Below are 25,500 nucleotides of genomic sequence, written 5' to 3' on the forward strand. Positions count from 1 at the left end.
TCCAAATCCGGCAAATCGTTTTGGAAAACTGATTTTTGTAAAGAAGTGCCAAACATGGACTGCTTTTCCAAATACAGAGTCGCCACCTAAATATTTATTTTGGAGGAAATTTAGGAAACCTTGACTCGTTGCCTAAGGCCACGTGTCCGTCATCACCAAAGTTGCATCGACTCGGGAACTTAGGTACGATTGGGGAAGGTCATCTATGAGCACCCCTGCTCGTCCGATCAAAGATCGGCCTGTACTAAGCATGATATATTGTTTTTGAAAATGCATGTGTTCTTATTCCGGTTATTAAACCTAGAATTACTAGGTGATGCGTACAACACACAAGTATAGACTAGATCGCCTAATTTGGATCAAAACCTTGCATATCCGCTTGTTTGAAAAATGGTTTGGAAGTTTGCTACTCGCAAGTAGGCTAAATCGAGGATTTCAATGAATTATTCCAATTCAAGCAATCCAACCTTCACCCACAGGCATTCAGGCAGTTAAACACTTAAGCAGTTAGCCTCATGGCAAGCATGCTATACATGGCAATCTATAACACACATGCAGTATGCTGAAGCATAAACACTCACAGTGTACTCCAAGCCAAAATAGAGAGCTAGTTAGAAATCATGCATGATCCTAGTTCATGTTAAGATGGCTAATGCAACACATGCGAAAATGCAACTAGAAATAGGCTCGGCTATTCTAAAATGGCATATGAAATTTAACAATTTATACATGTATTCAACTTGGTATTGAAATACAATGCAGTTAATATGATGCGCCGAGCCTGGTGCATGTAATACAGATGAATGATGCAAACATGCATAGCATAAGGATGCTAACTGAAACATGCCCTAATCTAACCGCTGAAAGCGGGTAAATAAAAGGGAGAAAGACGTGGGGTTGGAAGACATTCACACACGCACGCACACTTATTACAACAATTTGCCCTCTCGACAGAGGGTCCGAACGAATAATACAAACCGACTAATTAACTAACTAACAAGCTAATTAATTATTACATAACCGAATGAATAACTAGCTACAACTAATTATTACAACACTTAATTAATTAACAAATTAACTAGTTAAATTACAAATTAGAGCTAACTAACAAGTAAGCCTTAAAATATGCAGACTAGGCCGCCTCAGCTCTGTCTTGAAGAAGTTGAAGATGCATGCTCGATTCCTATTCCCGAAAGCTCTCCAAATGCTCTTTTAGAGGCTCTGTCTGCAGGGTGTCCTTGAGAATTAGCTGCTGGATCTTACCAAAAACATGCTGGGGAGTGCACCAGTGGCATGCCGGCCATGAGGGACTTTTGCCGACCACCTTGCCAGCCAAGAGTGCACACTGCCGGCCAAGAATGAGGGGGGTGCTGGCCAAGGATGAGAGGCTGCCGGCCACTGGTGTGTTGTGACACCAAGCTGCAACAGAGCACAAAGCAGAGGAAATGGAGGGTCTCCCAAGGGTATGTATGCACTATGTCACCCCCATAACACCTCAAAACATCAAGGGAGAGGCATAATTGGATCCAAGACCATCAATCATGCATCTCGATGCATGATGGCCAAAGATTCAACTTGTGCAAATCAATGTAAAATGAATGCACAAGAAACACATAAATGCCTAGAACTCTATCATGCATCGTCAAGAGCGTCGGCGACCGAGAATTGAGGCACGTTTCATCACTTGAAGTATGAAACGTCCCTCGTTTCTCGTGTTCGGATTAATACTTAATCCAAATAACAATGCAACACAAGCATGACAAACATGTAATATGACTTAAGCATGCAAACATGCAACTACATGGCATGCTCAATGCAATGTAATATGATTAACTTAACAAAGCTAATAATATGCACAATGCACAATGCTAAGAACAACTAGCATACGCAATGCAAATGGACAACATAGCATACACAATGCGACGTACATAGCATACTCAATGGACTTAAACCAAAAGGGTAGGCCTCAGTCATGCCCCAAATCAGTGGCCATAAGTGTGAAATGATGGTATGAAAAGCATGAAAAGGCAAGGCAAACATGCATGCCAATTGGCTTAAGGATCAAAGCACAAAAATGTGACTCTTAAGCACACTTAAAGAGTGACAAGCATGGATATGTGACAGCACCATAAGTTCTGAAAACATGCATGGAATGGTGCCAAACCACCCTAGCAAGACAAACAAAGCATGCAAGAAAGCTCAAAGCTCGAAACTAGCAAAGGGACTTAAGCCATGGCCATGCAAAGCAAGCCTCAAAGGTGGAAGGGCATCCAAAACAGTCCCAAGGCAGGTCAAGGTAAGTCCAAAAACATGCTTGAACCTAGCCATTACAAGCTAGAACAAAAGGCCAAAAACATGAAGCATGCAAGGTTACAAAAGGGGTATTACACTACACTCATTAAAACCAAACATGGCATGACTTGGACAACATAAAACAGAGTTACATCATGATACAACAAGACAAAAAATGCACTGTTATGATGACCCAAAGGCCTAGGCTTAATGGCATGCACAATACTTCATTCATGAGGCATAAAACACCAACTCTTCAAGACATTGAAAGCATGACAAAGGCAAGTGTATGACCATGAAATATGCACTGATATAACACTTCAAATGATGCCAAAGCATGAAGACATCACAATTTAAGCATGCAAGCTTCCTCAAAACTCAAGGCTAGTCAAGGCATTTGCTCTATAGCTATACTAAACATGAGTGATATGACCATGGCAGTCCAAAAAAGTCCTAGAAAAGCCCAAAATATGAATAAAATCATGCTGGAGCAAAGCCAAAATATGCTAGAGTGATGAGCCAAAACAACATGCATACAAGGCTAGTAAGCAAGATTTGTTCTACAAGTACATGAGCCACTCAAGAGATAACCAAACCAGCTTTAGGCAGAGTTATGACATGTCAAATGATGATAAAAAAAACTCACTGAAATGGGGCCAATACATGCTAGCAAAACATGCTACTTTGATGAGCTACAAATGGGATAACACTACACATACATAAAGCATGCAAAAGGTGACCAAACCAGCTATGGACAGAGTCAAGGAAGGTCCTAATAGTCACAAAAAAGTGCCTGAACTAAGCCTCAAAAGTAAAGGGATACATGCTCCTTTGGTTGGCCATCAACACTAGCAAGCAAGACAAGAGGAGGGGGTTGTCCCCCTCCTATTTTGAGCCTCAAAATAGGGTTTTTACCACTGAAAATACTCTGGATTTTAGTGGTTGAAAGGCCACAAAAAGTTGTTTTGAAAGGCCTTAGAAGATGGCTCAAAAGCTATATAAGCTAAGGAACAAAAGGGAGAGACAACCCCCTAGCCAAACAAGGCTTAAACCAACATTTTTAGGACTAAAAATGAAACTTTTCTTCAGTTCAAAACCAAGCCAAAAACAGTTTGAAATGGTGGCAAAACAATAGTGCAAGACAATCTTAAATGGGGTAAGTGATTACCTTTGAAGAACCTTGAAGGACAGCAGCAAAACTAGCCAAAATCTGAGCCAAACAACCTTTAATCAGTCCAAAAATAGATTCCAAGGGACCTCAAGCCAATGGTGATCAACTCTTCTCAAGGGTTGATGGGTTGAAGATGGTTGTGTGCAAGCCTTCTAGCACAAATGCTTAAGAGAGGATTGTAGAGAGAGAGGTGTAGAGAGAGAAGCTCCCAAAACTCTTCCAAAATGTTCTAACCCTTCAATACGATAGATTTGGCCTTGATATATAGCAAAAACAAGAGCATGGGTCGAAAATATCCCAAAAAAAAAAACAGCTGGAGCAAGCTGGAGCATAATATCTGTCGAAATCTGCTTTCTGGCATCAATGGCTGGCACCTTATCATTGTTGGCCGGTACCTTACCATTGTTGGCCGGCATTGGGTCACTTTTGGATGGCATAGGGCCGGCATTGGCCATTCATGGCCGGCACACTCCCATAGAATTCGGCAACAAAAATCAGTCCTAGTCCCCGACTTGAAAAAAGCCTAACTCCTTCATCTGGATGCCTTTTTAGGCCATTCTTGCATGCAAATTAAATCCCCGAAAGTAAGATTTCCAAATTTGAAAGCCTCAACTCAAAATTCCAACTGTGCAAATAGTTATGCCTGTTTTGGTGAAGCCTGTTCAGTTTCGGTCCAACCGGATTGATGCCTAACTTCCAACAACCATATCTCTCCCATCCGGACTCGGCTTGAGGAGATTCTTGAGTGCAAAATGAAGCCCCGTAAGTCTTCTTTCCAACGGTGGTGGCCTCATAGCTGAAATCCAAGTGTTCAAATGAATAGGCCTGATTCAGCGAGGGCTGCTCAATTCTCTCTTAACGATTCATGCCCAACTCCTTCCCCAACTGGGTTTCTTCTCTCCACTCTTCTTTTCTTCAACTCCAAACCCCCGAACAAGGTGTTTTGAAAGATTTTTCAAAGATTTCATCTCTCTTTCATTCATTTCCACTTTGTTCCTGCTCGGTTTACCGAAAAGCACGACATTTGACAAAATGCGAGCCTCGGAACATCGTTGGAACTTTATTTCAAAAATATTTTGAAAGAGAGGGTTTTAAGGTCTAAAATCTTTTGATCAAGATTGTTTTGGTCCAAAAGGGGTATGGAGTTGGGATTTGACTCTCTCCTTGCCAACGAAATCGACCTTTTGCCCTGCACACCTTTCACCACCAAGTGAACCATCAGTAACGCCCAAGTCTTAAGAGCGGTCAAAAATAGGGTGTCTACAATTGGCTGCTTTCCCGGGATGGCAGTGTAATTCAAAGTTATAATCTTCCAAAAAATTTTATCCACCTCATTTGACACAAATTCAAATCCTTTGGGGAAAATAAGTATTTAAGTCTTTTATGATTGGAGAACACCTCAAATTTCTCCCCATACAAATAATGTCTCCACAACTTTAGGGTAAAAATAACAGCGGCTAACTCTAAATCATGTGTTACATAATTTCTCTCGTGGGTCTTTAGCTGGCGTGAACCATAAGCCACTATTTTGCCCTCATGCATCAATACACATCCCAAACCCTCCCTAGAGGCATCACAGTACACAGTGTAACACAAACCACTCTCGGGGATGACTAGAACTGGCAAAGTGGTTAGCCTAGCTTTCAATTCTAAGAAGGATTTCTCACATGCTTCATTCCACACAAACTTCACCCCCTTTCTTGTTAGCCTAGTCAACAAAGAAGCTAATGCAGAGAAGTCCTTCACAAATTGTCAATAGTAACCGGCAAGACCCAAGAAACTATGGATTTCAAATGCGTTCCTAGGTCGCTCCCAATTCTGCACCACCTCGATCTTTGAAGAATCTATGGTAACTTCATCATTGGAAACAACATGACCCAAAAATTTCACCTCGGAAAGCCAGAACTCACACTATTCATACTTGCCATATAATCTATTTTCCTTAAGTAATTGCAGTACAATATGAAAGTGCAACTCATGTTCTTCCTCGGAAGGCAAATATATAAGAATATCATCCACAAAAACTACCACAATCTTATCAAGATATTCACAGAAAATCGAATTCATCAAGTCCATAAAGCTGGCAGGGGCATTGGTTAACCCAAACGGCATCACAAGAAATTCATAGTGGCCATAACGCGTATGAAAAGTCGTTTTTGGAATGTCCTCTCTTTCACATGTAACTAATGGTAGCCTGACCTTAGATCTATCTTTGAGAAACACTGAGAGCCCTTGAGTTGGTCAAAAAGATCATCTATTCTTGGCAACGGGTATTTATTCTTAACCGTGACCCTATTTAGCTTATGATAATCAATGCATAACTGTAAGGAACTATCTTTCTTCTTCACAAAGAGAGTTGGGCCTCCCCAAGGCAAGGTACGAGGGCGTATAAAGCCCTTATCTAACAACTCTTGTAATTATTCATTCAAAACAAGCAACTTTACTGGGGCGAATCGATAAGGTGACATGGAAATGGGTGCAGTACCAGACATTAGATTTATGGAAAACTCAACCTCCCAATGTGGTGGTAGTTCGGTAAGGTCTTCCAAAAAAACATCTAAATACTCACAAACCACTCTAGGAAATACCCCTCACATTTCACCGTTCTCATCAGTCATCAAGGTTACAAGAAGACAAGTGAATTTACCTCGACTACGTGAGTCATATAACCGTGGTAAAACTCTATCAGACTTATTCCCCAGAAAATAGAAATAGTCACTCCCAGTCGTACATACAGTAACTCTTCTATGATAACAATCTATTACCGCATGATAAGAGGACAACTAGTCCATACCGAGAATGACATCAAAACTAGTCATCTATAACAACACCAAACTAAAAGGTAATTGGCAGTTAGCGACTTTAATCACACACCCACGGCACCCGTGGGTCAAAAACAATTTACCTCAATTGGTGATTCTACCACAAGAGAAGATTCTAATGGTTCAACCTTTAACCCCAACATGGATGCGAATGAGGATGCTATGAATGAATGAGATGCCCTCATATCTATCAATATTTTCCCAAGTATTATATATGAGATATGTACCTTGCATCACCATAGGTCCGGTCGACTGTTCAGATGCGGTGACAGCATAAACTCTTCCTTGAGGCTTCTGTTCACTTTGCTCACCCCTTTGTTGATAGGTATGTGGTATAAATTGTACGGAGGTAGCTCCATGTACAATTCGAGATGCTTGTCCAGACTGAACTAGCTGGTGAGTCTGTCTCTGGCTCTGTCCGGCTGAAACCCTGAAGCACTAGTCGTCCTGGTAAACTGGGGACAAAACTTCTTCATATGACCCAACTGGCCACATTGATAACAAACGGGCGATTGACCTCCACCCAAAGCCAAATTCTGAGAATGAGTAGAAAACTGTCATTGTTGATTACCCTTTTGTGGGCACGTAGCGGACTTGTGGCCCTTCTCACCACATTGATAACAAGTGATCCCACTTTGTCCTATACCATCCGTACTCCTTCTCGGCATGAAATTTGATGGTGCAATCGGCGGCGACGATATATGAGAAGATGTAGAACTCATCGACTTCTTTAATGCCATAGAACTTCCTCGAGATTCGGTAAACCTTTGTCTCTTGAGTCGTCGCTTCTTTTCCTCCCCTTCAAGCATAATCTCTACATGTGCCGCAGACTCTACTAACCTATCATAATCCTGGATCATGTTTCCCATCACTTTCATCAAAATTTTTGGCCTCAGTCTTTTCTCAAACTCTAGACACCTACGCTCCTTAGCAACTACCAGGTCGGGTGCAAAATGAGATAGGCTCATAAAAGTAGCCTCAAACTCCGCCACTATGGAATCAGATTGTTCAAGTTCCTCAAACTCTCTCTGCAAATGTTCCCTCGCAGTGGAAGTGTCATGACCCGAACTCGCCCCCATGGGTTAAGGACATAACCGGCCAGTAATCCTGAGATTACCTTCAGCCTCAAACCAAACCAGATATAACTCATCAGAGTAAAGGGGCCAAACGGAAGCAAAATTTAAAACTTGGTCCATAGAGCTGTGCTTACATGGCACATCATAACAAACCATACATATACATATTAATAACTCACATCAGAAAATACAGTAACATTAAGTTCTATACAGACAGGATCATTTAAGTCTAGGTCAGCCAATCAAAACTATATACAAACGTATCCAAAGTCCTCGTCAACATAACAAAATAAAACAGGATAGCAAAAGGGCGAAGACGAGTCTCGTGCGTGAGACGTAAAGGCTGACTCTTCAAAACCTTGGTTGTTCCACACAAACTTCACTGAGGCTGGGTTTGGACCTCCCTTGGCTCACCTACAGACACATGAATAAGCGTGAGCGAAAGCCCAGTGAATAATATCAAATACGGAAAATACATAAACAATATTTAGAACAATATACACCAAACGGCCTTGGGCCCAATTCATATTTCTAACAGGCATATATATATATATATGTATAGGTCAAGTGACTGTGATTCCAAACACATCAAACGGCCTTGGGCCCAATTCGTTCTTGTCCGACGGCCTTTGGTCCAATCATTTGTGTCATACGGCCTCTGGCCCATCCATTCATGTCATACGGCCTTTGGCCCATTCATTCATGTCATACGGCCTCTGGCCCATTTACTCATGTCATACGGTCTCTGGCCCATTCATTCATGTCATACATGTTAAACTGGCCTTTGGCCCATTCATTCTTTCATTCATGTCAAACTGGCCTTTGGCTCATTCATTCTTTCATTCATAGCAAACATTTGTCCACCATTCAGATTAACGAACTTACAAGACTTACATAGAAGTAAGCAATTTGACAAACAACATACTTCAGACATCTTTATTAAGATATTACTCACAGTGATTGGTTGGTTGATTTGTCCTGGAGTTTGACCTTACACATTACATGAACACAATGGGTCACAAACAATTCAATCCATTCTTAATTCACATATTCCTCTTTAGGTTTCATTCTTATCCTTTTAACTCATTTACAATGCTCAATGTATGCCTAAGAGTACTTAGAAGTGAAAGAGAACGGAAAACAAAACACAGAACACATTTACAAAATTTCATAAACAGGGGTCCCCGCTCGAGCGTGGACTTCCTCGCTCGAGCGGACCCATTAGGTCTGCAAAAGTACTAGTTGCCTCATTTTTACGCTTGAGCATGGGTTCGGACGCTCGAGCTGAAGGTCACTCTACATAGCTCCCCGCTCGAGCATGAATTTCCCCGCTCGAGCAGACATCATGTCTGCAAAATATTCTGGGAGCTTGTATTTTACGCTCGAGCGGCGGTTCCCCCGCTCGAGGGGACGTCAAGAATTCTGGGTTTTCCAGAACTTGTTCTTGAGCTCAAACTCGACCTTCAAAGGTTCAAAACTCATAATTTTGGTTTCCAAACATGCAAATACATTATATATCATGAGTACATAACCAATATGAGGCCAATTGCTCCAAATCATGGTTCAATTCTTCAAAATCAATCAACATTTTTGTATAATCATGGCTCATGCTTTCAAATCTTATATGAGCCCCATATCTTCAATAATCAAACATGCATGCAATCTTTTAACTCCAATTCCATTTCAAACGGGTCAAGTGATGCTTGAACACATGAAATTCATCCAAATCATGCTTGCATGTATGATCCTGCAACTCAATTTTTCATGATTAACAACTACATGATAAATTATACAATCCTTGCTTATTTATGACAGTTCTATGTATGCAAGTATATTCTAGCTTCATTTTCAACTAAATCTTTGCTATTAGCTACCAAATCACTAGAATTCACAAAATCACAAGTTTAACTCATGAATTTACTCACCTAGGAGCTTTAATCTTCACAATTTCTAGTTGAATCTTGAGTCCAACCTTCCAATTTCACAAACTTGAGCCAAACACACAATTCTCCTTCTTTCTCCCTCTCTAGAGCCGACCCTCTCCCTCTCCTTAGAGTTAATATCAGCCAAATTGAATAAAAGAGAGGAATTGAGTTAAAGTGGCCATTTTTTATATAAGTCCCATTAATCACAATCATCAATATTTAATAATTTGAGCACTACCCATTAATTTAATCTAATTAATCAGATACGAATCAATTTTTAATTAAATTTCACCGTAGGTTCTAAAAATTATGCTAATCACAATGGCGTAGTCAATTTCGGGTTTTGTGGCTGATAAGGCCTTCAATTTAATTTCTAAGCCAGAAAGTCAAACAGATTTTCCTACGGTGAACAGATAGAAATTCAAAACCACATATATTCACATAAATGGCACACAAAATTGTATCAAACACATAATCATACTCATGATAAAGACCAATTAGCATAATACAGAACATGGTTATCACAGGAAGGGAGGTACTTCTGTTGAAAGGCATGAGTAAACGCCTCTCAAGTATGCTCAATTCGACCTTTGGCATATTTTCACCGTTGGCCGACATCCCCCTTCAATTGATAACTAGCAAGCGCCACCTGAAGTTCACCATATCGAATATATAAAATCTCAAAAGATTTAGTAATTTGCTCAAGCCATTCATCCGCCTTTAACGGTTTAGCACCCCCAAGAAACTTGGCAAGATTCGAGTGGAAAAATTCTTTTTTTAGGAATAAAACTCTAGTCTCCCCTTCAATTGTTCGAGCGGCTTGTTCAGCTCTAAGAATATCCATTGATTCCCTAAGGGCCTCGGCCATTTCTCGATCCAACACTCTCATAGCGTCTTGGCCCGATGGAGCGGCCACATTATTTTGACCCACTCATTTTTCTTGAGAAGGGATCTCTGGTTGAGCCAGAATATTCCTACCGCCTCGACAAGGCCTGCCATGACCCCTAACGCATCCAGACATCCTATATATAAGAGTAGATGTGGACAAGATTAGCTCACAATTCATATACTAGTCATTAACATACAGTCTTCACATAAACACAAAATAATTCCACCTAATTAATTCTCTTTCTCATTAAACGGCAAATTTGGTTTACAAAACAATTACACAATAATTATCCCTGTTCAATGAGCTAAAAAAAATTTACAAAACAATTATGTTGATCCCCTACTAGTATTAATTGCATTGGAACCTATACAAAACAAACTTTACAAGTCTTAAGCCAAAATAAACAAAAGGGTTCCATGATTTCACTACAGTTCTCAATTCACAAAAGATAATTAAATAAAAGGTCTTTTTCTTCTCCTTCTTCATTGGCAATTTTGGGTTTCTTTGTTCCTTGAAAAGTTAGTAAATAGGGATGAGCACTTTTGCCCAGTAGAGAATAACTTTAACCATGTATATAAACATTTGATGTAAATGTGCATAAATCAATTCTAAAAGCCAAGGATTCATTTATATTCCTAACTTTGTTTTACAAATATTGATCATCATCAACTTCCATACTTTCTCCATCCTCACATGGATACCATGTAGATGCCTCATACTTTCCTACTTTCGTCGTCCTCACACGAACCAGCCAGTGGAAGCCTCACACATCCCCACATTCGTCGCCCTCACGTGGACCAAGTAATGGGCACCTGAAAGACAACCCCACATTCGTCGTTCTCACACGACCGGGCAATTGGGCATCTCAAACACATTCTATAACATTTAATTTCTCATCCAATGTCAACAATTTCAAGGATTTCCAAGTTTTTACTTATTAACGTCCACTTTATCATAATCACGAACAAACTCCTAGGGATTACGAGAAATTTTTGGGTGCAGATAGGCCTAGGGTTCACGAGAAATTTTTGGGTGCAGATAGGGTAGGAGCCATGCGGTACTTTTCTCTTCTCTCATTGGTAGAGAGAGTGGGGGCTATATTTATGTGTTGGGTGATAGGGAGACAACATAGAAGGCTATGGCGTTTGTGATTGGTTGAAGGCACCATATGGTATGCCACATGATACCCTTCTAGCACCCAAAAATTTTTAGGGTCCACATAAGGATTTTGGCGCTTTTTCTTCCAATTGTTCATTTCCCTTTACTCAAGTATATCCAAACATTATAATTTAATTATTATAATATTTGAAGAAAAGAATTATCCCAATATACAAATAAATAAATAAATAAGACATAATGTGCTTAATTATGTGCATTGCATGTATCAAATTAATTTTTTCTTTTATATATTTTATTTTTTGTCTATCTTATTGATGTATTAATATTAATTTATATTTAAGTTTTTATTTAACATGAAATTATTTATTACAAAATATTTATATTTAATTTAAGTTTTATATACCTATATACAATATATATGAATAATTCAAAAAGAATATTAAAAGAAAAAATTAATACTCTACATAATTAATTTATATATTTTCTTCTTAATCCAATCATAACATATTTAGGTCAAGTTTGACATCTACTAAATAATACAAAAAGTTAAAAAGTCACTATTCTATTTAAGTCACATCATCTTATTTAAATTACATCACCTCTCTATCACATCACATCAAACTTAACTCATATAAACTAATGAATCAAAAAGTACAATTTTTTTAAAAGATCGCAAACCAACCCTTATTAGGACCCTTGGAGAAAATTTTATTTTTAGATTGTCTTTGACCAAAAGTCCAGACGGTAAAATACATCTAAATGAACAAATTTGGACAAAAAGACCAAAATACCCCCTCTATATATAGGACATACATACACAGTGCAAAAAAAATCAAAATCCCTCTCTCTCTCTCTCTCTCTCTCTCTCTAATCTGAGACCCAAACATCGGTTTCGTCTTACTCTTCCCTCTATCTCTCTCTCACTTGAGCTATGGTTTGTCGATCGGTGGTGGTTCTCTCTCACCGACCTCGCTGCCATCGTTTCTATTCTCTCTCCTCTCCGATAGCACCGCCACGATAGTTGTTCGCCCACCACCATCTCCTGCTCTCACCGACGTCACCGCCGACTGACAACCACTCATCCGTTTCCTCTCTCTTCTAAACACCCACCGCAACATCTATTGTCATCGCCATCGTCAACATCCATATGCTCACTCTTCATCACTCTACTTCTATTTTTCCTCCTCGTGACGTTTTTCAGTGGAATCGTCGTCGGTAGTGGCGAGAATAGCAATCACCGTTGACTCTCCGTCACCGTAGTCTCCATGATATCCACAAAATCTATATTGTTTCGATTTGAGAAATGATTCGATTTCAACGAAGTAGACGTTCAAATCTACGACCGCCTCTACCACATCGCCTTCGCAAAGTCCAGATTTACAACTGCCGCAGTTCCAGTGTTTCTTGCGACTCTTCAAGGGATCACGATCTCAGCTCAATCGTTCACAACACCATAGACAGGTACGTTGCATTGAATCGATCTTGATTTTTTCAATTTGTTTGAGTTCGGTTTTGATCTTATTATATGCTTTTGGATTTTTTAGGGGAATTTTTAGCACAACAATGATGGAGATGATTGGAGGGTAGATTAGTGGGTTGAAGTTACCTCTTTCTTGGGAGCCAAGAGCTTTAGTCTCGATCTTGGTCACCGTAGAGAGAGAGAGAGAGAGAGAGAGAGAGAGAGTCAAAAAATGGATTCTGGAGTTTTCTTTTTGTTGAACAGATCTAGTTTGTGTGTGTGTGTGTGTTCAACAGCTTCAACCGTGTCCATACTGAAGATCCTCGTCATCCCCAAACCCGATCTGTGTTAGGTCTATTTGTTTGTTTTTTTAATTATTTTTTTCGATTTGAAATCAGATCTGTTCAATTTTTTGAACAGGTAGTAGGTGTGAATTTGAACCGACAGGGCCAGTCCTGAGATTTAGGGGGTTTAAGGCGACACTTCGGAATTTTATATTGAAAAAAAAAAATTTTATAGAAAAAACGTTAAGTTACAATTTTTTTATTTGTTTGTAAATATAAAAAAAATTTACTTGCATATATAATTATTAAAATTATAAATAAAAAATTTTCATATATTAAGATAGGAAGCAATCATTACAAATACTTAAAAAAATAAAAATCTAGTCTTGTATTTTTTTAGGCCTCATGTTCAATTGGGTCTATAATATTTAGGCCTTTATATATATATATATATATATCTAAAACACAAAATTATATTTGGGGACCCCTATTTTTAGCCCAAATTTGGGGGCCCAAGGCGCAGGCCTCTCTTGCTTACCCTCAGGGCCGGCCCTAACTAACAGAGGGAGGTTTTCCGGAGAGGAAAGATCGACTAGAGTTGTTGAATTTTAACAGATAGATAGTAGGAAGAGAGAGGTTTTTAACAGATAGATTTGTTGTTGTTAGATTTTTAACAAATAGTTATTATTTTGTTGTTGTTGTTTGATTTTCAACAAATAGATTTGTTATTGTTGTTGAATAGATAATAAAATTGTGATAGATGGATTTAAATAGATAAATGAAATAAATTGAATAGATAACAAAATTTGGACATATATTTGAATAGATAAAGGGAAAAATTGAACAGATAAATGAAAAAATTGAACATATAATAAAATTTGGATAGATATTTGAACAGATAATGGAAAAAAATTGAACAAATAATCAAAAATCTTTAATAGATAAATATAAATTTGAACAGATAGAGAAAACTTTTGAACAGATAGATATAAATTTGAATAGATAAAAAATTTCAATAGTTAAAAATAATTTCAACAGATAGAAAGTAATTTAAGTTGTTAGTCAACGAAAGTTAACAGATAAATTAAGGGTAAAATTGGAAACAACATATCCTTTAAATCTAACAGAAGAAATTTTCACCAAATTATTTTACAAGGGTGGATTTCTCACTAATAAAAAATATCTACTGGACCTAATGCCTTAAATACCTCTAAGTTGGATTTATCACCAATTTTCTCTATTCAATATATTTAATCTTTTAAATAAATTTTGTGTAATTTTATTTCTACATATTTTTATTTTTTAAATAAATATAAAAATAAAATAGAATTAAATAATTAGAAGGAAAATTTATCTATAAATTCCATTTTAAGGAATAGCGATCGATTTAGTCACAATTTCTTATGGACCAATTAGTCTCATTGATTATTTGAAAATTAAATTTATGGTTATACTTTTATTTCGATTATGTTTCCTTGTTTTTCTTTTCTTGTTTCCTTTTTGTGCTAGATATGTAAGATACACAATTTATGATAATCAAATTTGGAATAAATTTTTATATGAGAATCTTTTTTTTTGGAAAACATTTCAAAAGGAATACAAAAACTCCTTAGTAAGTTTTGGATAATTGTATAATTTCAAACTGTAACACTCAAATGTAACACTCCAATGTAATACTTCAAAAAAACTCCTTAGTGTATTTTGTTTTTCAAACGTAACACTCCAATTTAATATTTCAAAAAAACTCATTAATATAACACTCCAATATAACACAAAAAAATTCTTAATGTATTTTTTCTAAACGTAATACTCTAAAAAAATGATATGGAATTCTTCAAACCATTCCAAAATGAGTGCAAAAAGTACTTAGTAAGCTTTAGACAAGTGTATAATTTGAAACTGTGAGTGTTACGTTTGAAAAAAATGCATTAAGAAATTTTTGTGTTTTTTTGTGTTATATTGGAGTGTATTGCATTGAGGTGTTACGTTTGAAATTATATTGATTGGAGTGCTATGTTTTGGTAAAGCACACTAAGAAATTTTTTTGAGTGTTACGTTGGAGTGTTACGTTTGAAAAAAATACATTAAAGATTTTTTTTTTTTTTTGAGTATTACGTTGTTACGTTTGGGAAAAATATATTAAGAATTTTTTTAGTGTGTCACATTAGAGTGTTACGTTATTGGAGTTTTACGTATTTGTTTATAATGTGAGATTTGTTCTAAAATGAGGGAAAATCCCAAACATCTACAGTGTGGATTGCGCAAATGTGTAATTTCATATTTGGAGAAATCAACTTTTATATTTTAAAAATTAAACCCAAACATGTAAGTTATTATCTTTTTGTGTAATTTCCACTTCAATAGGACGTTTGGGTTCATAACAAAAATTGATGACTAAATAACAATTCATAAGATCACATTTTTTGATTTATTGGTGGTTCACCCTATTTAGAATCACTTTTAGTTTTATATTAATAATTCTCTTTCTAATTTAACTATTATTTTTAATATCGTGTTTATGTTAATATCTTATAATTTAATATATATCATATAAAATTATTATATGATAATTACACTTTTCCGTTTGTTTGGGGTTATAGGAAGGGGATTGGGATTACTAATACCTTGGTATTACTAATACCTTGTTTGTTTTGAGAGATGGCCTTGGGACTACTAATACTTTGGTATTACTAATACCCTTGGAAGGGGGATTCATTGTGAGGAGGTAGAGATGATATTAGAAAAATAGTTAAGGGATTAGAAATTTTTTTATTTTTTATATATTGGGAATTTTTTTAAAAATATTAATCTTTAATGTTTAATTTTTATATTTTTTTATTTGTTTTATTATTTTATATAAAAATAATTTAACAATTTCTCACTATTAATCCCCTCACTATCAATCCCCTCCATTCTATCTCTGAAAACAAACGGGGCCTTATAGCACAATAGAACTAAAATATCAAAATGAACAAACAATTTAACTAAATTTATTATATATGAGTGTTCAAGTAACACTTGTATAGAATAATAAGGTTCAGATTATTAAAATAAATATTTTAAATTTAAATTATTCTTTTGTAACACATATCATAATATAAAATATCATTATATTAATTAAAGTTAACACCTTTGTGATTTTATATTAGACATCATATTTCTAAAAGTGATTTACATACAGATGTAACGTCTAATTTGATATTGATTGATTAAAATAATAGAGCTCAATACTTTTTTTATAAAAAAAAAAAAAAAAGTTTTTGAAAGATGACAAAGGTTGAATGATAAATAGTGTAGAGTATTATTTTAAAGAATAATGATTCATTGAAAATGATTGTATATATTGAAGGCACCTATTGATGTTTCTTGAATAATTTTTAAATAAAATTTTTGAATTTGTAGTATTTTTGATAATGCACCTTCATGAGCTCTATCAGAAAAGATATGTAAAAATAATTTGGTTAGAATAAAAAATTTACAGTTATTATGATGTGTCACATAATCAATCAGAACCCATTTGAGAATTGAAATTATTATAGTTATAGAGATTTTGTGTCTAATTCCCTATGAGGACAGTGTTTATGATTTGAATTTGTAATTTTTTATGCATCAATGTGAATAACTTTTACGATCTTGCTGATATGAATATAAATCTTACTTTTGAGTTTACCCACCTTAAGCACTTTTTTGTGACCATCTATAAAAAAAAAAAAAAAAAAAAAAAAGCACTTTTTTGTGTAATAAAGTATTTAAATATTGTTATATAAAGTATTGTAATAGACCATAATCAAACATCACTTGAAGCATAAGTAAAGACTCAATGTACCAATTTAGACATAACAAAAATATAAGAAACTAATAAAAACCTTTTCGATTAATAATCAAAATAATACACCATGAGTTACAACTAAGTCATAATTTGTATACTATAAAATTTTTTGTTATTTTTATTTTTTAAGAAAAAAATATTTTGATACAAGTGAAATTCATAATTTTTGGTAAATTTTATTAACACAAATGAGGATTTGATTTCAAGTTGAGAATATACCATTTTTTTTTTTACTTTAAAAGAAATTGTTTTTATGAGCCTTTTACATACGATCATACACACAGTGAGAAAAATTTTCATAAGCTATTAACAAATTTGTTTGTATTGGACCTTCACTTGTTAAAATTTTCTACAAAAAGTATTAAGACTCAGAAACAATTTTTTATTTTAAAAATAAATTCACATGTATCACACAGGTCACATACTAGTTTATATTATATAACTAGCTAAAAAATTTATCCATGTAAAAAATTGAATTGATCCAACATCAATTGTCATTATTAGATCATTTTTATCTATACAACCTACATGTTCTTAAAAATATATCACCTAGTTGCTATAACATATATGTGATTTGATCATGTAATTATTTGTTTGATCAACCTAATTTTTTGCATGCATGTTCTTCTCATCTTATCATATGAGATGAACAGTTCTTATCATATGAGATGAACAGTTCAAATTATTGACATGAGTACAAATTAGTCTCATAATACGCCAACTTTATTTGTGAAGTTAAGATATTCAACGTTAGCAAATCTGAATTATGAGAATCAACCTCTCCCCTTAAAACTTGTACACTCTGTTTGGCAATATTGCCACCGGGTAGTATGTAAATTAATTGGAAACATGCTCCTACGTTGTATTCATTTTTTGTATTCAGATAAAAAATGAACGACAAAATGGCATATCTTTAGATGTCCCTTTTTAAGTTAAAATAATCACAATTCCACACAGATGGTTGAACATGTGTTTATTGACATTGAAATAAGTTCTTCCATCATCAGCAACAGTGGTGGTGGATAAGGATTCAAATCCTTTATATTTTATAGTGATGTAAAATGTTTCCCTTTTATTTTTGTGATGGGAAATGTCATACAAACTAACAAACATTTTGTCATGCAACAATCAAACTTTGGAAATGAAAACAAAACTTGCTTCAATGATATGATAGGTGTCACATTAGTAAGCAAAACAAGTCTGTAAGATTTATCAAATCATAAACGGCTAATACTATCATCCGATCTGGATCCATCAAGTCGATCAAGGTCTAAAGTTGTTCTGGTTCTTATGGTTGTATCAAAAACTCAAATCCTACCTTTTTACCATGGAACAAGTTTGAAAACAAAGAGACAAGGGTATCAGTATAGCAAAGGACAGAAAAAAAGAACTATTACTAAATATCCAACAACCATATAGAAGACAGAATGAAAAAATTTACTTCTAGCTTAACCCTAAAGCTTTAGAGGTAACCTTAGATGGATTTCGGCATCGTGTCTTTGTCAGTGCTGCCCTTTCCGGTTCCTATTCGAAGGGTAAAAAATTGTTGTAAGTCATAGAAATACACAAATGTATATTAAAAAGATAAAAGTAGGGTGACAAAAAGATATACACAGTTACTGATTTTTAGGTATTACATGTGCACTTACCACAGAAGATGTGGTAGGCCACCAGGGGAATGGTTATCCCATACACAGCAGCTCCAAATGCCATCATCCACAGCATGCTTTCATAATGTGTCAGAAAGTTTTGTGCCCCGGACAGTGAGTCTTCAACATCAATGAGACGACTATTGAATTGTGAATCCATGTGATATTGTGGACTGCTGTCTGGATCTACATTTGTGACTGCAGCTTGAATCCGCACCCGATCTCCAACAAAGTAATTCTCAGCTCTGAACTGCATGATATCAGTGTACAACTTGCTCTGCCTGCTCCTGAGCTCTTGGAGTGGTCGGCTCAATCTCCTTATCTTGTTAAATGCCACAGTTATGGCAATACCAAATCCAATAACAAACGATACCACTGACATGAGTGAGACGCTGATGCCAACGGTACAAGCAAACTTTCCTTGGAGAAGCACACTCCCGCTAATAAATCCCAACATCAGTTGTGCACTGATTCCAAGCGAGCCAATGGCATCCTCGGCCCTCTTTTCAAGATCAACTTCCTCTAAGTGCATTTGATTTCTCATCATCTCAAACGCTTCAATAGTATGTCTTTGTTCTGGTCTTACCCTTTTTGCGGGGGAACCGACATTATCTGCACAGGAAACAAAATACAGTTACCATTGTGTCTTCCACATGTAATATTCACAATAAGGATTAGGTATTATCTTACCCTATCCAATATGAAATATTATTCACTTTATCCTACCTTATGTCGTGTTTGTTTCAATGTAATAAGGATTAGGTAATATCTGGTCCTCTATTGATATAAATATATTATTCGCTTTATCCTACATTATGTCATGTTTGTTTCAATGTGAGATAAAGATTAAATATTATCCAGCCCTATGTATATGTCTAATCACGCCAACTCTCGTTTGGTTTTGGGAGCTTCTAATTACATCTCTTAAATTTTTCACTACACTCAGCTATTACATTTAACAATATTTCATGAAGAATCTCACTATATGCAAAAATTCGAGGCCCCTAGTGGTCAAAATAGGTTTGACATTACAAAAATATAGAATTGCCTCTTAAATTTTTAATACTTTCAAGATATTAATGTATAAGAGCAACTCTGGCAGAGGCCCCATCCCTATTTTTTTATAGATATTTGAGGAGTCCCACCACATGAATGCCTACGATCATAGAGAGAATCCTAGATGATAGATCCATTTGCCAGAAAATAATTATATATTTTTTGAGGTTCTACAGTAACTCGCCACAATTGGGGAGCAACTCTACCAGTCCTATTTTGAGGGACCGCTTTAAGGAAGCTGTTGAAGTCGTTTACTTGGGTTAGGACTCCTCAAAATATCTAGAAAATAGGGATGATGGCTCTGTTGGAGTTGCTCCAAGTACTCTCCAACTACATTTTTACACTAAGGCCTCGTTTGGCAAGAGGCTATTTTAGCCAATTAGCCAAAAAGTTACTAAATTAGCCAAAAAGCCAACAACCCATACCAAAAAGTCAAAGATTCTCTTTTCTCTCTACTTTTTGCACATCTTTTCGTAATTAGCCAAAAAGTCATCCCAAACATACAAGTTTTTTTTACCTACCTTTTTAGCCAAATAGCCAAAAAGTTACTAAATTAGCCTGTTCCCAAACGAGGCCTAAGAAGAAAGGTAGACCTTTTCTAATAAAATAAGTTTTTTTAACAAACAAACCATTTCGAATAAATAAATTGGAAATTTACATTATTAATTACACAAAATCACCCTCCACGGCCAACAATACACTTAATGACAACAAGAGTTAATTCAATTTTAGGTCCTCAAAGCTTGAGTTATGTGTTTATTTTGGTCCCAAATCTTTTAATTATGTCAATTTAGTACCCAAAATACAAAATGTGTAACTATTTGGTCCCAACCTTGATGCCGTTGAAAAATAGTGAGTGAATCAAGGGTATTCTCAGCAAAATATTAAAAGTGCAAGCCAAATTTAAAAAAAAAAAAAAACATTATTTTAGTATAACTACCAATCAAAACTTGCCACAAATTATTTAAGGTGAGATTTACCCCACCTAACCACCATCCACAAAACATAGCCACCAACCCACCATTAATAACCTCCACCATCACTATAAACCACCACCTTCCCCCACTATTGATTGTCGCCTCCTCACAAAGCCACCACCTTCCTCATCATAAACAAACACTACCATCAAAATTGCCACCATTACAACCAGAGAACACCTCTAGCAACCACTATCACAGTGCTCCACTAAGAGCACCACCAACAACTACCATTAAGACTGATAGAATGGTAAAGGAATATGAAGGTGAGAGGGAAGTTTAGTAGTGGTAGGTGGAGGTTTTGAAGATGGTGGACGGAAGAGACTGTAAACACAATGGTGAAATAGAGGGGACAAATGGCAAAGATTTCAAAAATGTATTTAGGTCTTGTAATGAAATGTAAAAAAAATACTCCTAATTGCATCACTATTTTTGGATTGTGTCAGGGTTAGGGATCAAATAATAAAATATTTTGTATTGAAGATTAAATTGACACGATTAAAATGTTCAAGATGAGAATGACATAGAATTCATCATTGGGTAGGCTTCTGATATGGTTATAGTGGGGTATTGGAAAGAAATAGATTGTCCAACCAACGTTTGCCTTCCAAAGACCCTATAATTGGTACATTTTCCCAAATTTTACTCTTTGCTTGTAAACAATTGTGGTCATCGAGAGATTAAAAAAAAAAAAAAAAGACTAAGAAAGAGCCCAATAGTTGGAGGCTTTCTTAAGGCACCTTCAGCCTTCTCAAAATCATACACAACAACAAAAAAAAGAAATCTCTTTACACTGCTAATTTTGTTACTTTTTTATAATTCTATCATTATTTAAAATTATCAAAAAGTACCAAAACCCTAAAAACCAAAAAAGAAACCTTAATTTTCCTTACATCCACTCCTTACCAGCACCTCCATCTGCAAGCACCACCCCTAGCCCTTCCCTAGATCTCCTTCTCCGTCGCCATACTTCTCCTCTTCATCATCCTCTTCTATTTTCTTCTTCTTCTTCTTCTTCTTCTTCTTCTTCTTCTTCTTCTTCTTCAGAAAAACCTAGGTTTCTCACTCTCTCGCTATGGGAAGTTGCAACTCGGAGAAAAGTGAAGCGGCGTTGGGTCATGATGGAGAGGGCGAGAGGGGCTGGGTTATGGCAGAGAAGGTTAGTTGTTCTCAGTGATGGGAAAATTGGAGGGGGTTGGTTGTGATGGCAACAGTTGCCAATGAGGTGCAAGAGGGTGTTTACAGTTAGGGAAGGAGTCATTGGTGCGAAAAAGAGTCACCAGTGAAGGAGGAAGTCGCCAGTAAGGGAGGAATGATGGGCATTGGTGGTTAGGAGTGGGATAGAAATAGATTTGGAAAGAATAAGGGGTGTAATGAGAAGTAAAGTTAGGGATAAGGATATAGAAGGATTTATGAGGTGTGTAAGGAGATAAATAAAAAATTTGAATTTTAGAAGATAATAGAAAATGGGTGTATCGAGGGAATTTTTTGGTGTAACACAGAAGCTCACATACATTGGGGGACCAGAAGTGTAATTAACCCTAACAATAATTACAATAGGTTTTTTTAATTAATTGTAGGGTAAATTACACTTTCACAAAGTATTAATCTTCTCACTTTGGTTGTTAAAGAAAAGATTCTTTCACTTTGATCTCTCAATTATGTGACCACAAAGACCACATAGTACAAGGCAACCTAGAGTCAACCCAAAGTAGATCCATGCCTAGGGGTAATCTAGAGAACGTGAACAAAAATTCTAACATAAAAAAACAAAGAAAAAAAAAATTCATCCCAATAAATTATGTCATATACTTAGTAAACAAAATTTGCAAGCAACTGTATACTTTTCAAAAACCAAATATATGATCCATTAATCACCACCATTCTTCTTTCTTACCTCTACCACCTATCTCCCTTATACCACCCATCCTCTTCCACCTCTATTCCCTCCGCCAACCACCACCTATCTTACACCTACCACCAGCCACCACCCCTTAAAACTCCCCTACACCGCCACCTCCCACCAACGTGAACTAACTTCTCACTCCTAACTTATACCATCATATCATCCCCAGCAACTCCCACCACTATGAACCTTACCTTCACTACCAACATTGGCCCTGCACCACCGCCACAGAATATAATCACCTGCAATGTCATCAACACCATACGGAATACCATCAACAACAATTGCCATGAGCACCAAACCCTAGATCGAAAACCACTGAACCCTAGATCAACAACATGTAGCCGTTGAAAAAAAGAGGCCTTTTAAAAAACAATAAAATTAAAAAAAAAAACCTGCAAAACCAACAATCGTTGTCCTTGATGAAGGTGCAGAGATTTGGAAGGGTGGTAGCAGGTGTAATAGGGAGAGTTGGTGGCAGGTATAGATAGTAATGGCTGAGCCGGGGAGTCACTAGAGATGATGAGAGGTAGTGGCTAGGTGTGGAAAAAGGTTGATGGAAGGGGTGAGGGTGAGGGTGAGGGTGAGGGTGAGGATGGTGGCGAGATGGGTAGAGGGATGGTCACAAGGGGCGATGGTGAGATAGAGGGTTGGGGAAAATGGGTGGAGAGAATACGACATGGGAGGGGGCAACATGTAGTACATGTGTTTGGGTTTAGATATGGGTCAAGGGTTTGAGTTTGGGTCTGGATTTGGGTTAAGATTTATGTTTGTTAAGATGACACATTTATTTAAAAAATACTAAAATTACCCCTTAGCGCTAAAGGAAATTGATAATTGAACTAAAGTACAAAACAACAAATAGTTGAAGGACTAAAGTAACAATAATATCTTTTCTTTAAGAACCAAAATAAAAAAAAAAATTAAAAAAAAAGTCATACTTTAGAGGAATTACCCTTAATTTTTTATCAAACCATTAAATAAGAGGAAATGGGTTAGAAGTCGGCAATTAAAGACCATGTACGAAAAAAAGGAAATTTACAGGAATATTTTTATTAAAAAAAAAAACCAATAAAGGTAACACAGTTCAATTAAAACAACATTGGTAGGGACAGACACCTCTTAAATATATATGTATAGATTACTCCTCATTCAGATGAGGAGTGGAACCCACATTATCACAAGCTGTTTGTCTTATTTCCCATATGATTGGAGAGTAATTTAACGTGTAATTCAGATGTATTAATATCTACTTCTTTTTTTCCTTAAAACAAACTACAGGTACCCTTTTAGATTCAATCAAGAGTAAGACAAAAAATATAGAAAGAATGAAAGGAAATTGTTGATTTCTCTCATATAAAAGATGAGTGTTATTAATAATAGTCCCGACCAAATTTCTTTGGACTCCGCACTTTTTTGTTTTTTTTAACCTCCACCTTAGTCCCAACTACACAATGTTAAAATAAAATAAAATAAAATAAAATAAAAAAGTCCAATTATTGATACACATTAATTGACATAGTGCACAAAATAAAATAAAATAAAATAAAAAAGTCCAATTATTGATACACATTAATTGACATAGTGCACAAAATCTGAGATTTGAACCAATAATTCATAATCTCAAAATTATTAGATCAAAATTTACCTCATCACCCTTACACAATATTAAAATATTTATAATTTTAATATAATTTTCACACATTCAAAACACTTTTACACATTTTCATACATTTTTTAAACATTAATGGCAGTCCAAAAGTAAACAAAAACAATAAACACAAATTCGAAAAGTGTGGGTCTCTTTAATCATTCGCAGCTGAGATAAATCCAAAATGAAAAGCTAAAATATATCTAGAAAAGATAAACAGACAGAAAGGGGGAGAGATTTACCTGACATTGTGGGCTTTGTTTTCGCCGGAGATGTAGCGCTAAACCCTCAAAACCCTTTTTTGTCGGTGAATGCAGAACCAAATAGGTTTTGGAAATGGGTTAAAAGGGCGTGGTTTTGTTTGCTAAAAACGGCGTCGTTTTGTTTGGCGAAGACTGGTGCACCCTCCCTCCATTCATGTCCGGATATTCAAACTCGGTTTTGGTTTTTTATTTTTATTTTTATTTTTATTTTTAAGGAGTGTTTTGATTTGGGAATTTCAATTGAAACGTTAGGGCTCCGTTTGGTTTAGTTTTAGAATTATAATTTAAGTGTGAAGTTGTGATTTAAGTGTAAAATTATGAGTTGAGTTTAAAAAAAAAAAAAATTATTTGGTTATAAGTTTTGAAAATAATTTTTGAATTTTGAAAATAATTTTGAGTTTTGAAAAAAAAATTGAGTTGTATTTTGAGTTTTTAGTTTTTAAATTTTGAATTGTATTTTGAAATTTTTTGAATTTATTTTTTTTTAAATATTAAAAAATATTTAAGCAAATTTTATTTATTTATTTTAAATATATAATTTTTATTAAATATTTTTAAATTTTTTATTTTAAAGATTTTTTTATTGTAAATATTTTAATTTTTTTAATTTTAATATTTTAAACTCAAAACACAACTCCACACTCAAATCGTAACCAAATACATAATTCAAAACTCAATTTAAAAACTATTTTCAAAATTTGTAAACAAACATATAACTCGAAACTACATATTACTTTCAAAACTCCACACTCAAATTGTAACCAAACTCATAACAAAAAAATTAAAATATTAAAAATATATTTATAAAATAAAATATTTAAAATAAAATTATATATTTATATTTAAAAAAATAATTTTTAAAATTTTTTTTAGTATTTAAAAAATATTTTAAAAAATAAAGCACAGAAATGCATGAAATATAGTGCACGTTAAAATAAATAAATAAATATTTAAAATATAAGGGGTGTAGTTGGTAACGTTTACGTTTTCAGTTTATATTTACAAAAATTTTATAAACTGATTTTTGTTTATTTTTAGAAAAACATAAACTAAAAATGCGTTTGGTAATTGACAAAATGTTTAAAAAAAATTTAAAAATATAAAAAGAGTGAGAAATGACAAGTGGTGACAA

The 25,500-nt window shown here is 35.2% G+C and overlaps 1 protein-coding gene and 1 long non-coding RNA gene across 2 annotated transcripts; one reads left to right on the plus strand and one right to left on the minus strand.

Annotated features, from left to right (window-relative positions):
- The first annotated feature begins 11,902 nt into the window (after positions 1-11,902).
- LOC114297643 (uncharacterized) lies at positions 11,903-13,788 on the plus strand. The gene is made up of 2 exons (XR_014361073.1): positions 11,903-12,755; positions 12,839-13,788. It is a non-coding gene; the product is annotated as an uncharacterized LOC114297643 (long non-coding RNA).
- A 4,522-nt stretch (positions 13,789-18,310) lies between these two features.
- LOC114297642 (uncharacterized) lies at positions 18,311-24,431 on the minus strand. The gene is made up of 3 exons (XM_028242098.2): positions 24,348-24,431; positions 18,516-19,127; positions 18,311-18,390 (listed from the first exon to the last, which is right to left on the minus strand). Exons 1-3 carry the CDS (start codon positions 24,352-24,354, stop codon positions 18,341-18,343), a joined length of 669 nt encoding a protein of 222 aa, XP_028097899.2. The 5' UTR covers positions 24,355-24,431; the 3' UTR covers positions 18,311-18,340.
- Positions 24,432-25,500: the final 1,069 nt, after the last annotated feature.

This window comes from Camellia sinensis, chromosome 2, assembly GCF_055761805.1.
Source record: "Camellia sinensis isolate YWXY chromosome 2, ASM5576180v1, whole genome shotgun sequence".
Taxonomy (NCBI): domain Eukaryota; kingdom Viridiplantae; phylum Streptophyta; class Magnoliopsida; order Ericales; family Theaceae; genus Camellia; species Camellia sinensis.

Excerpts from the sequence above, each read along its gene's own strand:
- LOC114297642 (XM_028242098.2), bottom strand. Across the intron at positions 18,391-18,515 it reads GGCCTACCACATCTTCTGTG|GAACCGGAAAGGGCAGCACT; the intron begins GTAAGTGCACAT and ends CCCTTCGAATAG.